The sequence below is a fragment of the Mesoplodon bidens genome (assembly GCF_964165515.1).
Source record: "Mesoplodon bidens genome assembly, chromosome: 14".
Classification (NCBI taxonomy): Eukaryota; Metazoa; Chordata; class Mammalia; order Artiodactyla; family Ziphiidae; genus Mesoplodon; species Mesoplodon bidens.
The window spans coordinates 68,595,995-68,613,096 of NC_138170.1; the positions used below are offsets into that span (position 1 = coordinate 68,595,995).

Below are 17,102 nucleotides of genomic sequence, written 5' to 3' on the forward strand. Positions count from 1 at the left end.
TCTACAGCCAGCAAAGCTTTTCCGCATAACAGATACCATGACACCTGAACCTCTGCAGAATGAAGGAGTCCCCAACTGATAGGACTGCCTGAATTTAAGTTTTCAGACCTGAGGACATGCAACCAATATGAACCCTGAAAAGCTGCCAATGACAAGGCGGGAGGGCCATGGCCTCCTCCATTTCACCAAAGTCCGAACCCAGACCCACATGACGTAGCCAGCAGGTCAGATAAACTGGAAAACCACACATTTCAAGTCCACCATCTACTGCAAAGTACAAAAGTTGTAAGAAGTCCAAATCAGAAGAAAACAATTTAAGACATCACATGAATAGTTAATACGATGTACAAAGTACAATGCTCTTAATTCAAATGTTTGCTGAATGATTCTCATTCAGCAGCTTTCCATAATTTGAATTTAGATCTAAAAGAAGGTCATTTACTCATGGTATTTTGATTTGAAAAGCTCCTCTTTTTAAATTCTGAAGATTTTTCTTTTTTAAATCTCTTTATTTCCACTATTATAACATTTCACCTTTTTTTTTTTTTTTTTTTTTGGCTGTGTTGGGTCTTCCTTGCCGCACGCGGGCTTTCTCTAGCTGCGGCAAGCTGGGGCTACTCTTCGTTGTGGTGCACAGGCTTCTCATTGCGGTGGCTTCTCTTGTTGCAAAGTACAGCCTCTAGGCGCGTGGGCTTCAGTAGTTGTGGCTCGCAGGCTCTAAAGCACAGGCTTAGTAGTTGTGGTGCATGGGCTTAGTTGCTCCACGGCATGTGGGGTCTTCTGGACCAGGGATCGAACCCGTGTCTCCTGCATTGGCAGGCAGATTCTTAACCCCTGCGCCACCAGGGAAGTCCCCAAATTCTGAAGTTTTAACTCTAAATTTCTATTTCAGGAGACCAGTAGAAGTATGAAAAGATTATAGTACTCAATAAAAAAAGGTCAGTTTGCCTAACTGCATTTTTTACACTTAATAATAGTAGCAGATAAACTCAAGTATAACAAGGAAATCTAATATGAGATTACAAAAGGTAGCAAACAGTAAACCTAAAGAGCACTCTGTGCTCTAGCCTTACACACTTGAGTATTTTTCAAGGTCACATATCACTTGGTATAAACAAAGAAACTTGAAACTGTCTTGTGAATCAATAGGAGGAAAGAAGAATGAGTCACACCTTCCACATGCCTGAAAAAATAAGTAAAATGTAACCTTTTAAAGGAGCTAAACTAGATTGAGTTAATGCCTGTTAAATATATTATTTTCTATTGGAATGATGTTTTGGTATATACCAGAATATCTGAACAAGGTAATAATCCCCTGTTTAAGGCCTGCAGGAGTTGCTTGATCTACAATCTGTTGGGCCAGACTAATCCAGTGCCCTGGAGAAAGGCTTGAGAACCACAACCTGAGTTTGAGAATCATTCCAAGGCAAAATCTCAGAACCACAAGAGTTCAGGAGATATCTAGTTCTCACGTGCCTACCCCTCACCTATGTGAATAGGTAGAACAGTCATCTGGTCTCTTTATTTTTTTCTTTAATTTATTTTATTTATTTATTTTTGGCTGCATTGGGTCTTCGTTGCTATGTGCGGGGCTTTCTCTAGTTGCGGCGAGTGGGGGCTACTCTTCATTGTGGTGCGCGGGCTTCTCACTGCGGTGGCTTCTCTTGTTGCGGAGCATGGGCTCTAGGCGCGTGGGCTCAGTAGTTGTGGCACACAGGCTTCAGTAGTTGTGGCTCGCGGGCTCTAGAGCGCAGGCCAGCAGTTGTGGCGCACGGGCTTAGTTGCTCTGCGGAATGTGGGATCTTCCCGGACCAGGGCTCGAACCCGTGTCGCCTGCATTGGCAGGCGGATTCTTAACCACTGCGCCACCAGGGAAGTTCCTGGCCTCTTTATTTATTTATTTTTTAATTTTTGGCTGCGCTGCGCGGCACGTGGATCTTAGTTCCCCAACCAGGGATCAAACCAGCGTGCCCTGCAGTGGAAGCGTGGAGTCCCAACCACTGGACCGCCAGGGAAGTCCCTGGCCTCTTTTTAAATGCCTCTGGTTACCAAAAAACTCACTACTTCTAGAAATAGCCCAATCCAATGTTAAAACAACTTTTCTAATGCTAACAAAATCCTCCCCTTGCCCCATATTTCCTATCATGTTTTCAATTTCCCTAACACAGCTAAGCAGACAAGGGTCCAATTTTTTTCCAAACAATAATGCTTCAAACATTTGAAGATGGCTCTCCCTGTCACATCTAAATCTTCTCTTCACCTGGTTAAAAAATCTCATGTTCCTTTTGCTGTTACTCTCTTGCCAAAGTTTCACTCGCTTCATCATCTAGGTCTAATTCTCTAGACCAGAGGTTGGAAAGCTTTTTCTGGAAAATGCCAGAGAGCAAATATTTTAGGCTTTGCAGGCCAAATGGTCTCTGTAACAATACCCAAAACTGCCACTGAAGCAGAAAGAAGTCGCAGAAAATAAGAAAACAAAGAGGCACGCTGTGTTCCAATAAAACTTTATTCACAAAACAGGTGTCCAGGGGCTTCAGTCTGACAACCAGTGCTCCAGACAATCCATTTTGTTGTTAAACCAAAATAAAAGTGTGATCCAGGGTAAAAGGAACATTTCAAGTGGTGCATGAGCACAAAGGAGAACATGACTATAAGGTCTTCTTCCTCAACAACTTATTTCTCTAACAGATGCTCAACACAGTATTAATTTCCTGAGGCAACAAAGTCATACTGCAGATTTACACACACCTTCACAGCCACCTTATCCCCTCAGGCCTTTCTCATACAGACTGCAAAGCCACCCCTTTCTCTGCGTTAATATGAAGCTGACTGTTGGAAACTAAGTGTAAGACCCTACATTTACCATTTTAACATTTCATCTTGCTAGAGTCCACTCATCTTTCTATCTCCTCCGATCTCCTCAGGGTCAGACTCAGTTATCCAAGGTACCAGCTATGCCCCCCAAACTCTCAGCATGGAGAGCTCTCATGCTAGCAATGCCTCCACATAAGTCTCTGTAAAAATGCTGATCAAGGTAGAACTTCTAAACATTCCCCTCAAGATTGCTATTAATACATTTAGTCATTTTTATTTGGGTACAGAATTCCATACTGTCACCTATGGCAATTAGTCTATGTCACCCACGAGAAAAGATCTTCATAAAGTCTTAGTGAAATCCAGAATTATCTTAGATAATATTCTGTCAAATATTAGGAAGTTTCAAGACTTTTTTTTTTTTAACTTCAGTACAAGTCAGGAAATAAAGCAGAGTTCATTCTTCATTCATTCATTCAGTAAAGTCAACAAATAATTGTGACTGAGTGCCTACGATTGTGCCAGGCACTGTGCTAGGCCACCAGAAAGAGAATGGTGAACAAGACCAAAAAGTTTCCTACATTCACCAAGTCCAGTCTAGGGTGAGATGGATGCTAAACAAGAAAACAAGTCGTAATCACAAGATGTGATCAATACTGTGAAGGCAATAAACAAGGTGTTGTACCAGAGGACCAGGGGCCTGGGAATGTGCCTAGTCAGGGCGCTCAGAGAAAGCTTTTCAGGGGAGGGGACACTTAAGCTGAGTCCCAGAAGATGAGAAGACAGGTAAAGCATGTACGAGACAGAACAGTGGGCCAAACAAGGGAGACACCATAGAGAATGTGCTGCTGGAGATTCCATTTATATGAAGTTCAAAACCAGACAAAATTAATTTATGGCAAAAAGAGGTCATAATAGCAGTCTGCTGAGAGGGACTAAATAGGGGCCCTCCGAGGTGCTGAAAATAATTCTTTATCATGGTGGTGGTTACATACATATACAAAATTCATCAAATTGTGTACTTAAGATCTGTGCATTTGTATATAATTTATACCTTAAAAAGGAGAAAGAAAGAATATATGTGTGGCAGTGTGCAGTGTGTGTGTGTGTGTGTGTGTGTGTGTGTGGTTAATAGGTGTTGGGAGGGGGGCGTGCATGCCAAGATGCCCTCTAAGCAGAGAACAAAATGTGGAAGGACCACAGAGTGGAGGGAGGCCAATGGAGCTACAGCGTAGTGAGTGAGCAAGGAAGAGTGGGATGAAATGACACTGGAGACATGGGCAGATACCACCCAAAGGTCCACAGTGAGTTTTATTTTACCATAAGCCCAGTGCATATCCTGATTTATATTATTAAAGGATCCCACTGTTTACAGTGTAGAAAATGGATTGGAGGGGAGCAAAAGTACAAAATAGTTATGAGACTGTTACAGTATACCAGGCAAGAGACGATTACGGGTTAGGCCAGGGGCAGTACGATGACTCTAAATTACTTCCAAAATATGCTATAAAGTGCCCTTTTTTTTTTTTTTTTTTTTTGCTGTACGCGGGCCTCTCACTGCTGTGGCCTCTCCCGTTGCGGAGCACAGGCTCCGGACACACAGGCTCCGCGGCCATGGCTCGCGGGCCCAGCCGCTCCGCGGCATGTGGGATCCTCCGGGATAGGGGCACGAACCCGTGTCCCCTGCATCGGCAGGCGGACTCTCAACCACTGCGCCACCAGGGAAGCCCATAAAGTGCCCATTTTTGAGAAGGGCATTAGAAATGTGCCTCCTCTTAATTTAAGAAGGAAATTGGCTCTAACAAAAGGAAAACTATGGAAGCACTTCCCGGGACCTAAAAGTATTTCCCTTATACATGTACTTTAAATCCCTTCTATATACTGATAAGAAAACTGACTGAACTGCCACACCCCTGCACTAAATACAGAGTTTTGGAAACTTACTAATTAGACTGAGGTCAGTATCCCGTCTAGTACTAATACAGATGGTAATACTCTAACAACTATCAACAGATGCAGGTTTCCCTTGCTTTGTCTTCTAATCAATATAAGGAGGATAAGTCTCCAACTATCGAATGATTTTTAATTCAAAGCCTGTCTTTACCCATTTGAAACATAAACTTTACACTTATAAAACATATTTTAGTTAACCACGGAAATCCATAAAGTATGGATTGAGTACAAGCTAATAATAGTTTATAAACAGCACTTAGTGTTAATCATTTCAGATGTAAGCAAACTCAAAATGATGTTTCTGACTTTTTTAAATGATTCCCCAAATTCTTGAGTTCCAAATCATCCATGTTTTTAGGAATAAAAGGCAGGACAGTCACAAAGAACCAATTTTAGTTCACAACTGGGTTCACTGTATGAAGTTATTTATTGCTCAGACCAACTTTCCAGACATAATGAAAGAAACACATTAGCAACCTTTCTTAAGAACTCAGGAGAGAGAAAGGAAACGTCAACTCTCTTCTCTCCCGCTGCACAGTGAAGCTCAGTGTCTGGTGTGGTATTGGTATGGTATGGAGGTCAGTCCCTTGCTGACAGGTCTCATGACTCAACCATGTTTAGGTGTAAGTCTTTACAGGGGCAGGATCCATTGTGGCCAACATGTGCTCTACCACTCCAGGAGCAGAGTTCTTTAGCAACGGCATTCCACGTCCCTGGGCCAGTCACTTAAGCAAAACCCATAAAACAAAAGATCCCAATTATTAAAAATTGTTATTCACGCAACAAATATCAAGGCAGTCAAAAGAGCTACCTTCACATACAAACGTGGGACTCACTGAGCACTGGTATTTAAAGAAGCAGTTAAGAGAACGGAGAAAGCTTCCCAACCTGATCCTTTCTGCATCTGGCACGTGGTAGGAGTTCAGTAAACATATCTGAATGTTTGCACATATGAATGAATAAATGCATGAACTACTCTGCATGTTTACTTAAATGGCAGTATAGAGTGACTCCAGCAGTGATGAGAGGAACTCTTTTCCCCCGGGAACTAGTCTACAGCAACTTTTCACTTCACAAGGGGAAGTTGCTCTTACTCTCCCCCTATTAATAACACCATGTCTACATTTGTATGCTTTATAGTTTCCAAAGTACAATTACATTTGTTCTCTTATTTGATATTGTAAAATAGATAAGGTAGATTATTCCTATTTTACAGATGAAGAAACTATAAAATTCAGGGATTAACAGCTAATAAACAGGAAGGTCTAAACTGTAAATCCTTTATGAATCATCTTGGAACATTTCTGTGAAATGGATCACTTTGCTTTAATCCAGACTACCCGCTCCTGGCTCAAATACAATCACAAGCTACCTAGATCCAATATACTGAAACTGTTATTAACATAGTATACTCCAATACACATTTTTCTGTCTTCCAATTTGTGGCGGACACATCCTAAGGTAATCCCCAGTGAGTCAAGCCCTTGTATAATCAATCCCCTCCTACTGATGGTTCAGTCATTCCCCTGAGGGTGGAACCTGTAACTTGCTTCTAACGAACAGAATATAGTGAAGGTGATCGATGTCACTGCCTTGACTGAGAGAACATTACATGGCAAAGGTGATGAGATGTCCCTTCCACGATATAGTTCATTACCTAAGACTCCATCTTAACAGTTTGGAGAAGAGTCTCCCATTGACCTTGAAGAAGCAAACAGCAACGTTATGAACTGCCTATGGTGAAGGCCATGTGGCCAGAAAAGTGGGCAACTACTAGGAGCCAAGCGCCTCAGCCCTGCAACTGGAAAGAACTGAATTCTGCCAACAACCACACGAGCCTGGATGAGGACCCCAAACTCCAGATGGGAGCACAGCCCAGCTGACACCTTCACTGCAGGCTGGCGAGACCTCAAGCAGAGGAGCCAGGTAACTGGTGCCCTGACGCACAGAAACTGTGAGACAATAAATGTGTGTTGTTTTATGCACCAAGTCTGTGGTAATTTGTTATCCAGCGATAGAAAACTAATATCCAATACTGAAAGCACTGCAGCACCCTCTTTTCTAGTAAGAGATACCTTGAGGCGCCTATCCACAAAATCAAGACTACCTGATACTTGAGAGCTAATATATGAACATTACGGTAATATAGCTTCTTACTCCTTTACATTCGTTTCTTGGTTTTATTAACTGCTCTTCAATATAATGGAATATTTCTCTGATGAGGTGCTTCTCAAAATGTAGTTGCCAAACTGAGTGCAAATTCTTGGGCCCTACCCTAAATATACAGAATCAGACAGCCTGGGGGTAGGGCCCAGCAATCTGTCTTTTAACAAATGCCCCAGTTGACTCTGAGGCACCCTCAAGTCTGAGGGCCACTGCTCTGGTGAAAACAAATGTGAATGACACTCCTGCAAATTCCTCAGCTGAAGGAAAAGCCACACGATCAGCTTAGTGGTCAACACCTAAACCTCCTGATGGCAACTTCAAATACGGCACTGTGAGCAAGAGACAAGGTATAATAAAATTCAGCAGGTACTCACTAAATGCAAGGCACTGTGCTAGTAATAATCTACCAAGAAAGAAAAACACCAAATCGAACTGAAAATGAAAAAGGGGGGGGGGGCATTACATTAACCCTAAGACAGAAATTTAAAGTTTCTTAAAGTACTTTTTAATCAATACAAGACTTTATGAACTACACCCACAGAGAACATGACTCAGTGGACAAGGAGATCCCACTTCCGTGAATACTGTCATTTATATCTGCTAACGAGTCAGAGGAGAGAAGGTGGTGAGAGACGACTGGAGAAGAGCTAGAGCAGTAAGACAAGAACAAGCATGTCCTGAGGACAGACGTTTGCTTGCTAGGCTTAAACAACATATAATAAACTAACGAGAGATGAGAGGATAAGACAAAAGGAGGGGTCATTTAGTGAAGGCACTTGAAATCCTTGCTGAGGAATCTCGACATCAAACACATGATAAATATGTGGGAGGTACTGCAGATTCATAAATAGGGAAGTGGTATTTGAAAAAACTTACTTACTCTCCCTTTGCTGAAACATCCTTTCTCTTGGTATAACCTCCCCGGGTGTGAGTATGTGTGTATATGTTATATGACAGTTAATGTTCACAAGCAGAGAAGCACTAATGTCAAGTTTTATTTTTTATTTACTTAACACTAACACATCACTAAGTGCCAGGCACTTTACAAATATTAACTCATTCAATTTTGACAATGATCCTATGAGGCTGGTACTACCCCATTTCACAGATGAGGAAACCTGGTTAGAGAGACTAAGTTATGCTCAAGATCGCAAAGCTAGGATGTGGCTTCTATTTAACTCAGTATCAGTCCCAAAGCTAATTAGTTAATCAAAAGCCATTTACCGCAATTAGAGCTAATAGTGAATGAAATGTTCTTAATGGTCAACTAAATATAAGACTAGCAAATACAAGCCCACTTGTCCCTACGAATAATTTAAAACTGGGGGAAGAGAAAACAAAGTCAGTTCTTCCTTTTTCACTGTACATTTTCCCCATCTGTAGACATTAGACACAAACCCAATTAAGCACGTCACTGAAAGTCCTTATTCTAATGTTTGTATCTTTTGCACAAAACACCCAGTAACTACAAAGCAGAGTTTATACGTCATTCTTAGAATTGAAAGGCAACATAGCATGAAGAACGTGGACTCTGGACACAGAATGCCTGGGTTCAAATCTCAGCTGTGGGACCTTGAGCAAGTTACTTAAACACTGTGTCTCAGTAAAACGGGGAAAATAATAGTACCTCTACCTCACAAAGCCCTTGTGAATATTAAATGAGACAATATATGTGAAGCACTTAAGGAAAGCCTGGCATATAGTAAATGCTACATAAATGTTTGCCATCATTATCATGATCACTATTGGGTATTTACAGTGACATTTCTCTTGCCATTGCAACTTCCCCTCATTGAGCTCATCAGGCTCAGCCTGGTCCCTCACACACCTTCCACTTCCTTGTGCCTCTAATTTAGCATGGTCCTCCCAGGCTCTGTGCCTTGGTTCCCATCAGACTCTCTGATTGAAACATCTTTCCCCTCTCTCCCTTATGTGCCAGGCAAATTCTTATTCAGCAGAGAAATTCTTGACATTTAAGCATTACAGCAGTTACAAAAGCAAGCCATCAGCAGTGAACTGATATTTCAGAAAGCAGTTTAAGAACCAATTCGTTTCTTCCAAATAGTACCTAGAATTGGAGTAACCTTCTACCTAACAATCTCTCTCTCTCTCTCTCACTCTGCAGAAGTTTCCCATCCATTTTTCTCTCACTCCTTCTGAAAGATTCCTCTGTCTGCCAACTGCAAAATTAATTCTATGAGACATTTGTAAATCTATATCTAAGACGACTAAAATACTTTTCAAGCCTTACTAATGTACTTACAAGTGGGAGAGGCCAGTTTCCCACATCTACTTAAGGAGACCAAGGCACAACTAAAGGTAAGTTATGCTTGAGTTAACTGTAACATATCTAGCTAATGCCATAATCAACACATTATATCGTAGTCGGCCTGCAGTCATAACAAGTGAAAATCAAAAGATCAGGAATTTCTCATGTTTCCCCTGTGACTCTGGAGGAAAAGTGTTCTAGTCTTTGAAATCATTACAGAAACAGTCCTCTAATGGGGGACATTTCATCCACAAAGGATATTTCTCTAGAACATGAAATTTTCTTTGTTTTAATTCCAAGTCCAAAAACCACACCTTCCAAGAGAAGTCTACCCCATGGTCCTGTCCAAGAGAAGTGCCCTGTGCAAAAGATTACTGTTATTCTGCCAGATTCAGCATCATTCATCATTTAAATTATAATTTTTCTTCTGTTCTGTAAGGACCAATCTCGTATGAGTTAGGTTGCTGATGAGATATTAATAAAATACCTCCTCACTGAAATATCAAGAGGACTAACTCTTAGACTCAGCAAATGCTGGGTGCCATTATTACCAAAGAGTTAATGCTTCACAAAACCCCTACCTCAGGGACTGCTGCCTCTATCCGCCCAATCATCCTCCTAGAACCTGACTCATCCCAGACTCCTCCGCATCTTTTACCTTCACCCCTTCCAGCTAGTCAGTTACTGTGTTCTGTCAATTTAAAATCTTAAATCAAGGATCACAATCAAATGTACATAGGGATCAGGCAGGTAAACTGAACAAAGCAGACATGCGTGGAGCACAGGGACTGGTAGGGAAATGGCACACTAGAGAGCAAATACCCTTTTTTTTTTTTAACATCTTTATTGGAGTATAATTGCTTTACAATGGTGTGTTAGCTTCTGCTTTATAACAAAGTGAATCAGTTATACATATACATATGTTCCCATATCTCTTCCCTCTTGCGTCTCCCACCCTCCCACCCTCCCTATCCCACCCCTCTAGGTGGTCACAAACCACTGAGCTGATCTCCCTGTGCTATGCGGCTGTTTCCCACTAGCTATCTATTTCACGTTTGGTAGTGTATATATGTCCATGCCACTCTCTCACTTTATCACAGCTTACCCTTCCCCCTCCTCATATCCTCAAGTCCATTCTCTAGTAGGTCTGTGTCTTTATTCCCCTAGGTTCTTACCCCTAGGTTCTTCATGACCTTTTTTTTTTCCCCTTAGATTCTATATATATGTGTTAGCATACGGTATTTGTTTTTCTCTTTCTGACTTACCTCACTCTGTATGACAGACTCTAGGTCCATCCACCTCAGTACAAATAACTCAATTTCGTTTCTTTTATGGCTGAGTAATATTCCATTGTATATACGTGCCACATCTTCTTTACCCATTCATCTGTTGGTGGACACTTAGGTTGCTTCCATGTCCTGGCTATTGTAAATAGAGCTGCAACGAACATTTTGGTACATGATTCTTTTTTTTTTTTTTTTTTTTGCGGTACGCGGGCCTCTCACTGCTTGGCCTCTCCCGTAGCGGAGCACAGGCTCCGGATGCGCAGGCTCAACGGCCATGGCTCACGGGCCCAGCCGCTCCGAGGCATGTGGGATCTTCCCGGACTGGGGCATGAGCCCGTGTCCCCTGCATCGGCAGGCTGACTCTCAACCACTGCGCCACCTGGGAAGCCCTACATGACTCTTTTTGAATTACGGTTTTCTCAGGGTATATGCCCAGTAGTGGGATTGCTGGGTCGTATGGTAGTTCTATCTGTAGTTTTTAAAGGAATCTCCATACTGTTCTCCATAGTGGCTGTGTCACAAATACTCTTTTTGAAGAGGGCAAGCACTATTCAGCTTCAGGAGATTCTTGTCAGGAAGAAGTTCAGGGCCTATGTTATCCATTATTTTAGTTTTTCAAGAGAATCCAGAAATCTGGGCTTTTATGGGGAAGATACTAATTTTTGAAACAAAGTAGGTGTGAGCCAAATTAAATATATCTGCTGGCCAAATTCAGTGGGCAGGTTAACCAGTTTTGACCTCCTTTAGATTCCCATCTCCCCTTCTATCCCCACTGCTTTGATTCAAGCCTTCCTCATTTCTGACCCAGTTTTATCTGGGAGGATCCTAAAAGATCTCCAGATCACCCCTACCTCCCCTGCTCTTCATTCATTTTCTAGTTGCCAGGGTGAGCTTCCTAAAATTAAAATCGGATCCTGTTTAAAATTTGTAAGTGGCTCCCCAAATCTATAGCATTACCATGTACCTAAGAACTACCTGAGGTATGTGTCTAACATGAATATCACAGCGACCTACCCGATCTGAACCTCCCAAAATGGACCTAGAAATTGGCTAAACACTTTCCCCAGGTGATTCTAATGCCAATAGTCCTTGGACCACAGAAACAATGATCTACAGGGTAAAATCCAGAAATCCTTTACATCAAATCATCCCCCTCTGAGGGGGCCCCGCCTCCCTCTCCAGTCTCTTCTCTTGACACTCCACCACTAAGCCCCAACACCTAACATCTTATGGTTCCCAGAAAATACTCTCAGGCCTCAACCTCTGTGCACTCACCCCACTGCTCTCCAGTTCTGGGATGCCTTTTCTCCCCTCTTCACCTGGTAAGAACTGAGGCCTACTCAGCTTCATCCTCTAGACTGAGGTCTGCCTTCCCCTCCATCCCCTCTCTGAAGCCTTTCTCAGCTTTAACCCTTACACCCTGGAGCTGCTGCCTTCTCTCCCACAGCACCCAACACTTACCTAACTGTACTTATTAACTATTTATATCTGTTTAGTTCCTTGCCCATATGCCACCAAACTGAGTTCCTTGAAGTCAGGAATTCTAGCTTAGCTTAATTTTGCAGCCCCAGTGCCATGTCTGACCCAGAGCAGGCCCTCAATAAATGCTTACTGAATAAACAAAATCAAACTGCATGAACCAGTAAGGGTGCAGGCCAGATTCCAGTTCTTTAGCATTACCATCAAGATATATGCAGCCTCTCCTTCCCACCTAAATTCACAATTATCACAATTCCTGTAATCAGGCTATTGTTGACAGTCAAGTTAACTAACTACCATAATAGCAGAAACCAATTCATCATAAAATTATATTCTTGAACCCAAACAAGATATTGCACAGAACACTTCCTCTCTGAAGCAAAATGATATGATACAATTTGAAACTAGCTGCTACACTATCAATTAAAACCAAGCCTTCCTTAGGTCAGATTAGGTATACCACAATAGAAGTTTCACCCTTAGATAAGTGGGAAAATCCCTCAACTAAAGATAGGATAAGAGAGAAGGAATGATAAGCCTCATGAGAGTGAAATCCCTCAACATAACTGTCTGCAGGTACATTAATAAGCAACAGAGAACAATGGTGGTTAAACTTTCGACATCTTCACATTCAAAATACAAAAGTATCCTTCCAATTTCCAGGAGATGCACAGCTCCATTTTACCATACTTCCAAAATGGTTTTTATTCTTTTACACTTGCATTCCTTCAACAAATATTTGTCAAATGCCTACTCTGTTCATGTGCCAGACCTTGGTCACATTGAACAAGAGAGCTGTAGGATGTGCCCTCCCAGAGCTCATATCCTAACAGAGAGGGCACTCAACTAATTATTCAACTGTTTGATAAGGCTGGGGTAACACAATGAAGAACACAAGTGTTTAGAGAGCATATAACACAGAATCCATCCCATGCTTTCTTCTATACTCAAAATCAACTGTCTTAACAGTTTCTTACTACAGAAAGCTAATTACTACGCTGTGTGTGCGCTCCTTTCAGGAGTTATTCTGAATAATCGCCAGGTTTCCAACTGTAGCTCCTCAGATGTACCTCTAGGGAAGATAAAGAAATTAAACTGGTTCAAAAGTAATTTTTCCACCAGCTGCTTTTATAGTACCAATTTTTCTCTACAACTCTTTGTTTTAATATACAGGGTCACATCAGGGAATAAAAATCTCTTTTGAGTGTTTTGGGTCTTTACCCATTTATGGGATGATCTTCCTCAAAAGCTGTTTGAATGCGATAAGCATTTACAAAGCACTCACGGTCGAAGCCCACATAATGGGAATGGGTGATCTTCAGGAAGAAAAGGTCTCTAGGTGCAATTCATGTTCCAGTTAAACTGACCATACAGACTTTTTTCCTCTGGACCTTTGGATTCATATTTTTTTTAATATGAACACAGTACTGAGTAAAGAACCTTCTACTAGAAGAACTTAAGGTTATAAATTTGTGCCACACACCCCCACCCCCAGTTTTTTAAAGGAAGCCTCATTAACTAAAATAACATCAATAAACTACGTTTCAGTGAACACTGGATGATGGTTAAATTGACCTTTGTTTTCCAAGATGATAGGAAATCTGCTGTCAGACACAGGAAGTGAGTCAGATCACGGAAGAGGGAAAAATAGGAACGGAAAAATCACACTAAAATTTTCTGTAAATTAGGACACCTATCTAGTCAGAAATATAAATCTAGGAAAGACAGCTTATATATATATATATAAAAAGGAAGATTCCCTATTACAGACACTGCTGCAAATGAAACAGCTAGTCTATTGGCACCTACCAGAAAAGCCAGATCCTAGTAAGGAAGAAAAAGTTTTGTATGTCAATATTTACAGTGCAGAAGAGGTAACAGAAAGGTGGTAGAGCTTAAGGGAAAACAAGAGGTATCTAGGTTAATAACCTTCTTTAGTGAAAGCTCTGCATTGGGTTAAATTTCGACTTAAAATTTTCAGACAAGTCAGCACCTCAGTTCAAAATGGTATGGCACAATATTGCTTGAAAGCAGAGGAATGTACTATGTGACCTTATAAGGTCCCTTACAGTTATTCCAATTCCAGTTTGACAAGATCCACTATGACTCTTCTCAGTTATTCATTCATTCCACAAATGTTTACTGCATGCCTATGCACAGAAGCACTGTGCTCAGGTCATGGTGATCCATAAGACAAGTCTAACCACTTGGGTACCGCGCTCTAATGGGGAGACACCTAAAGAACTAATTCCATCAAGGAGCAGAGGGTACTGTGAGAGCACACTTAAGGGGAATGAGATACTTAGGGAATGCTTCTCTGAGGAATATTTAAGATGTGAAGATGAACATAAACGGGGAGCTACATTCTTGGCAGACGTAACAACATTACTTGAAGGTCTGAAAAAAAGGGAACGAGGGAGACGGCTGTTAATGTTGGGAGGGGTAGACAGTGAGTGGCATGACATGAAGCTGATGACACAGACAAGGGCCAGCTCATTCAGAGCCATGCAGATCATGTTCTGGATTTTTGGACTTCATTCCAAGAGCAAAGGGAAGACAATGGAGGATTTTAAGCAAAGGAGTGATGTGACCAGATGCACATTTTTTTAAAAGATCACTACGAAGCATAGAGAAAGAACTGGAAGGGCAAAAGTGGATGTGCGTAAGCAACCATATCAAGTAGTATTGGATTATAACCCAAAGTATAAAATAAATATCCATGAATTCATACTGATATAAATAAATCATTGAATAAATATACATTGGGAAGAAAAGATAAATCTTCCACGCAGAAATCCAAATAAATTATGTCAACGCTCTGCCCTCAAGGAGGTGGAGCGTAACTCTCCACTCCTTAAGTGAGGGCTGCGCATACTGACTTCCTTTCAAAAAGAAGTGTGACAAACACTACCTCAGCAAGGTGATCAAAGTCAACATCAACAGTGATAAGTCATGCCGATGACATGATGACATGTACTCTTCTCACCATGAGAAAGGCACTTCAACCCTGTGGTCTTCCTCCCAAAACCCCATGACCCTTGTCTAATCATGAGAAAAACATCAGACAAATCCCAATTGAGGGACATTCTACACAATACCTGACCAGAACTCCTCAAAACTGTCAAGGTTATCAAAAACAAGAAAAGTCTGAGAAATTGTCATTGCCAAGAGGAGCCTTGAGACGTGATGAGTAAATGTGATGTGGTATTCTGGATGAGATCCCAGAACAGAAAAAGAACATCAGGTGAAAACTAAGGAGATCTGAATAAAGTATGCGCATACGTTAATAATAATGTGTAAATATCGGTTCATTAATTGTGACAAATGTACCATAAGATGTTAATAACAGGGAAAACCGGGTGTGGAGTATATGGGAACTCTGTATGTACGATCTTCACAATTTTTCTGTAAATCTATTCTAAAATATTCTAGAACCATTCTAAAATGAAAAGATTAAAGTATATGTGGGGAGAGTGGTAATGGAACCATCTTTCTACTTTAGGCTAAAAATGACAGAACATACAGGACCTGGTGATTCACCGGCTGGTGGGTGGGGTACACTCAGTAGTGAAAGCGACACAGGTAGCAAGGACGAAAGGTTACTGCTCAGATGTGGGGCTTGGGCGACTGACTGGACGGACAGTGGAGTCATTCACTGATAAGGGAGTCGTGGAGGAGAACCGTACGTTAAGGAAAGTGAACAACCAGCATTTACTGGAGGCCCATTATGTACTAGGCGCTTCTCCAATTCTCATAATCACTCTGCACCGTAGAGACTATTATTTGGCCCAAAGCCAAATACAGAAATTAGATTCTGCTATCAGGTTCGGTATCAGGTTTATATGTACTCCAAAGCCCGCGCTCTTTCCACTACACAGTTCCAGTTCCTGCCTGTGCACACGTACTTCACTGGCCGCCCAGGCGCCTCTTTGCTGGGAGTGGAAGCGAGCGCATCAGCAGTTTGGCCCCAGCAGTCACTCTCCCTCCCCGGGCCTCATCTGCCAAATGATTCTCTCCATCTCCGAAGTTGAACGCAAGAGAGCCGAGTAGAAACTTCTTCATTGAAATGAAGACAATTAAGACACCACAGAAGGGAACTGCATCACCTCTCAGGGGACTAAAAATAATAATAATGATGAAGTAAAGAAGCGAAAGGAATTCTCTCGCTCCACTCTCGTCGACCGGTCTCCTAAGGAAAAGGCAATCCCCCGGGAGGGTACCGAGTCGGAGCGGCGGGCCTAGGATGCTCCCACGCTCCCCGACCCCAAAGCCCCAGCACTCGGCAGGACCCACGGAGAAACTCCCGCCAGCCTGCCCGGAGCCACGCGGCACAAGGTGACACGGACCGCGCCGGCTCCTTAGGCGCCTAGGAGAGGCCGGGACCAGCAGGGAGAGTGGCGTCCGCGGGGCCCGCGCTACCTTGTATTTATCAAAGCCGGCCAGCTGCTCCGGGCTCACGTATTCGTAACCAGCCATGACGACGCGAACACTAGCGCCCACTCGGCAGCGACGCTCCACGACGAGATGGGGAAACACGAGCACCACACCGGCTGGGCAAGACTGGGAAGACCTAGGCTGGCAAAGGAGCTGGAAAAGCCGTGCTCCGCCCACCGCGCACGCGTAACCACCCCAGCCACTTCCGCTGCCGCCCAGAGCGCAAGCGCAGCCCCCACTTCTCCCCGCCCACCGAGGGGGTGTAGCTAGCAGGCTCACGCGGTTCCCCCTTCGCGCCGTCGCAGTCCAATCAGCGTAGATCGGGAGCCACTAAGTTCCGCCTTCTAGGATTCCTCGTCGCTTTATTAGCTAGCGTCAAAATTGGTGAGTTGAGGTAAGGCAAGAGGGGAGGTGAAAGGTCAGTTTCCCAGAAGGCCTTGCTTTTCGTCTCTGGGGTGTGCCGGCGGTGATGTGGCGTCTGTGCCTGGGTAGAGATTTGGGGATACCTTTTTAGTCTTGGCGGGTAGGGTGATTGCGTGCGAATCAGTTCAGCAGTACCTCAGGAAAGAGGGCTTAGTTCCCCCAAGCCGTGAAGTAAAAGCAGACAAAGCGTCTGTACCCAGCCCGCTTCCAGCTCCTGGCACAGTGCGCAGCACGCAGTAGCTTAGTGAACGTAATTTGCTGTAGAGAAGCCAGTGAGA

At 42.8% G+C, this 17,102-nt stretch overlaps 1 protein-coding gene across 3 annotated transcripts in view; it reads right to left on the reverse strand.

Annotated features, from left to right (window-relative positions):
• The window catches only part of SELENOI (selenoprotein I), a 43,917-nt gene extending 27,336 nt beyond the window's left edge, over positions 1–16,581 (reverse strand). The window contains exon 1 of one of the 3 annotated variants that reach the window (XM_081254990.1): positions 16,387–16,569. In XM_081254990.1, the coding sequence (XP_081111116.1) occupies positions 16,387–16,443 (57 nt within the window). In that variant the 5' untranslated portion in view covers positions 16,444–16,569. Of the gene's footprint in view, positions 1–16,386 lie in introns of all 3 variants that reach the window. The other 2 variants (XM_081254992.1, XM_081254991.1) reach the window with 2 other exon arrangements.
• Positions 16,582–17,102: the final 521 nt, after the last annotated feature.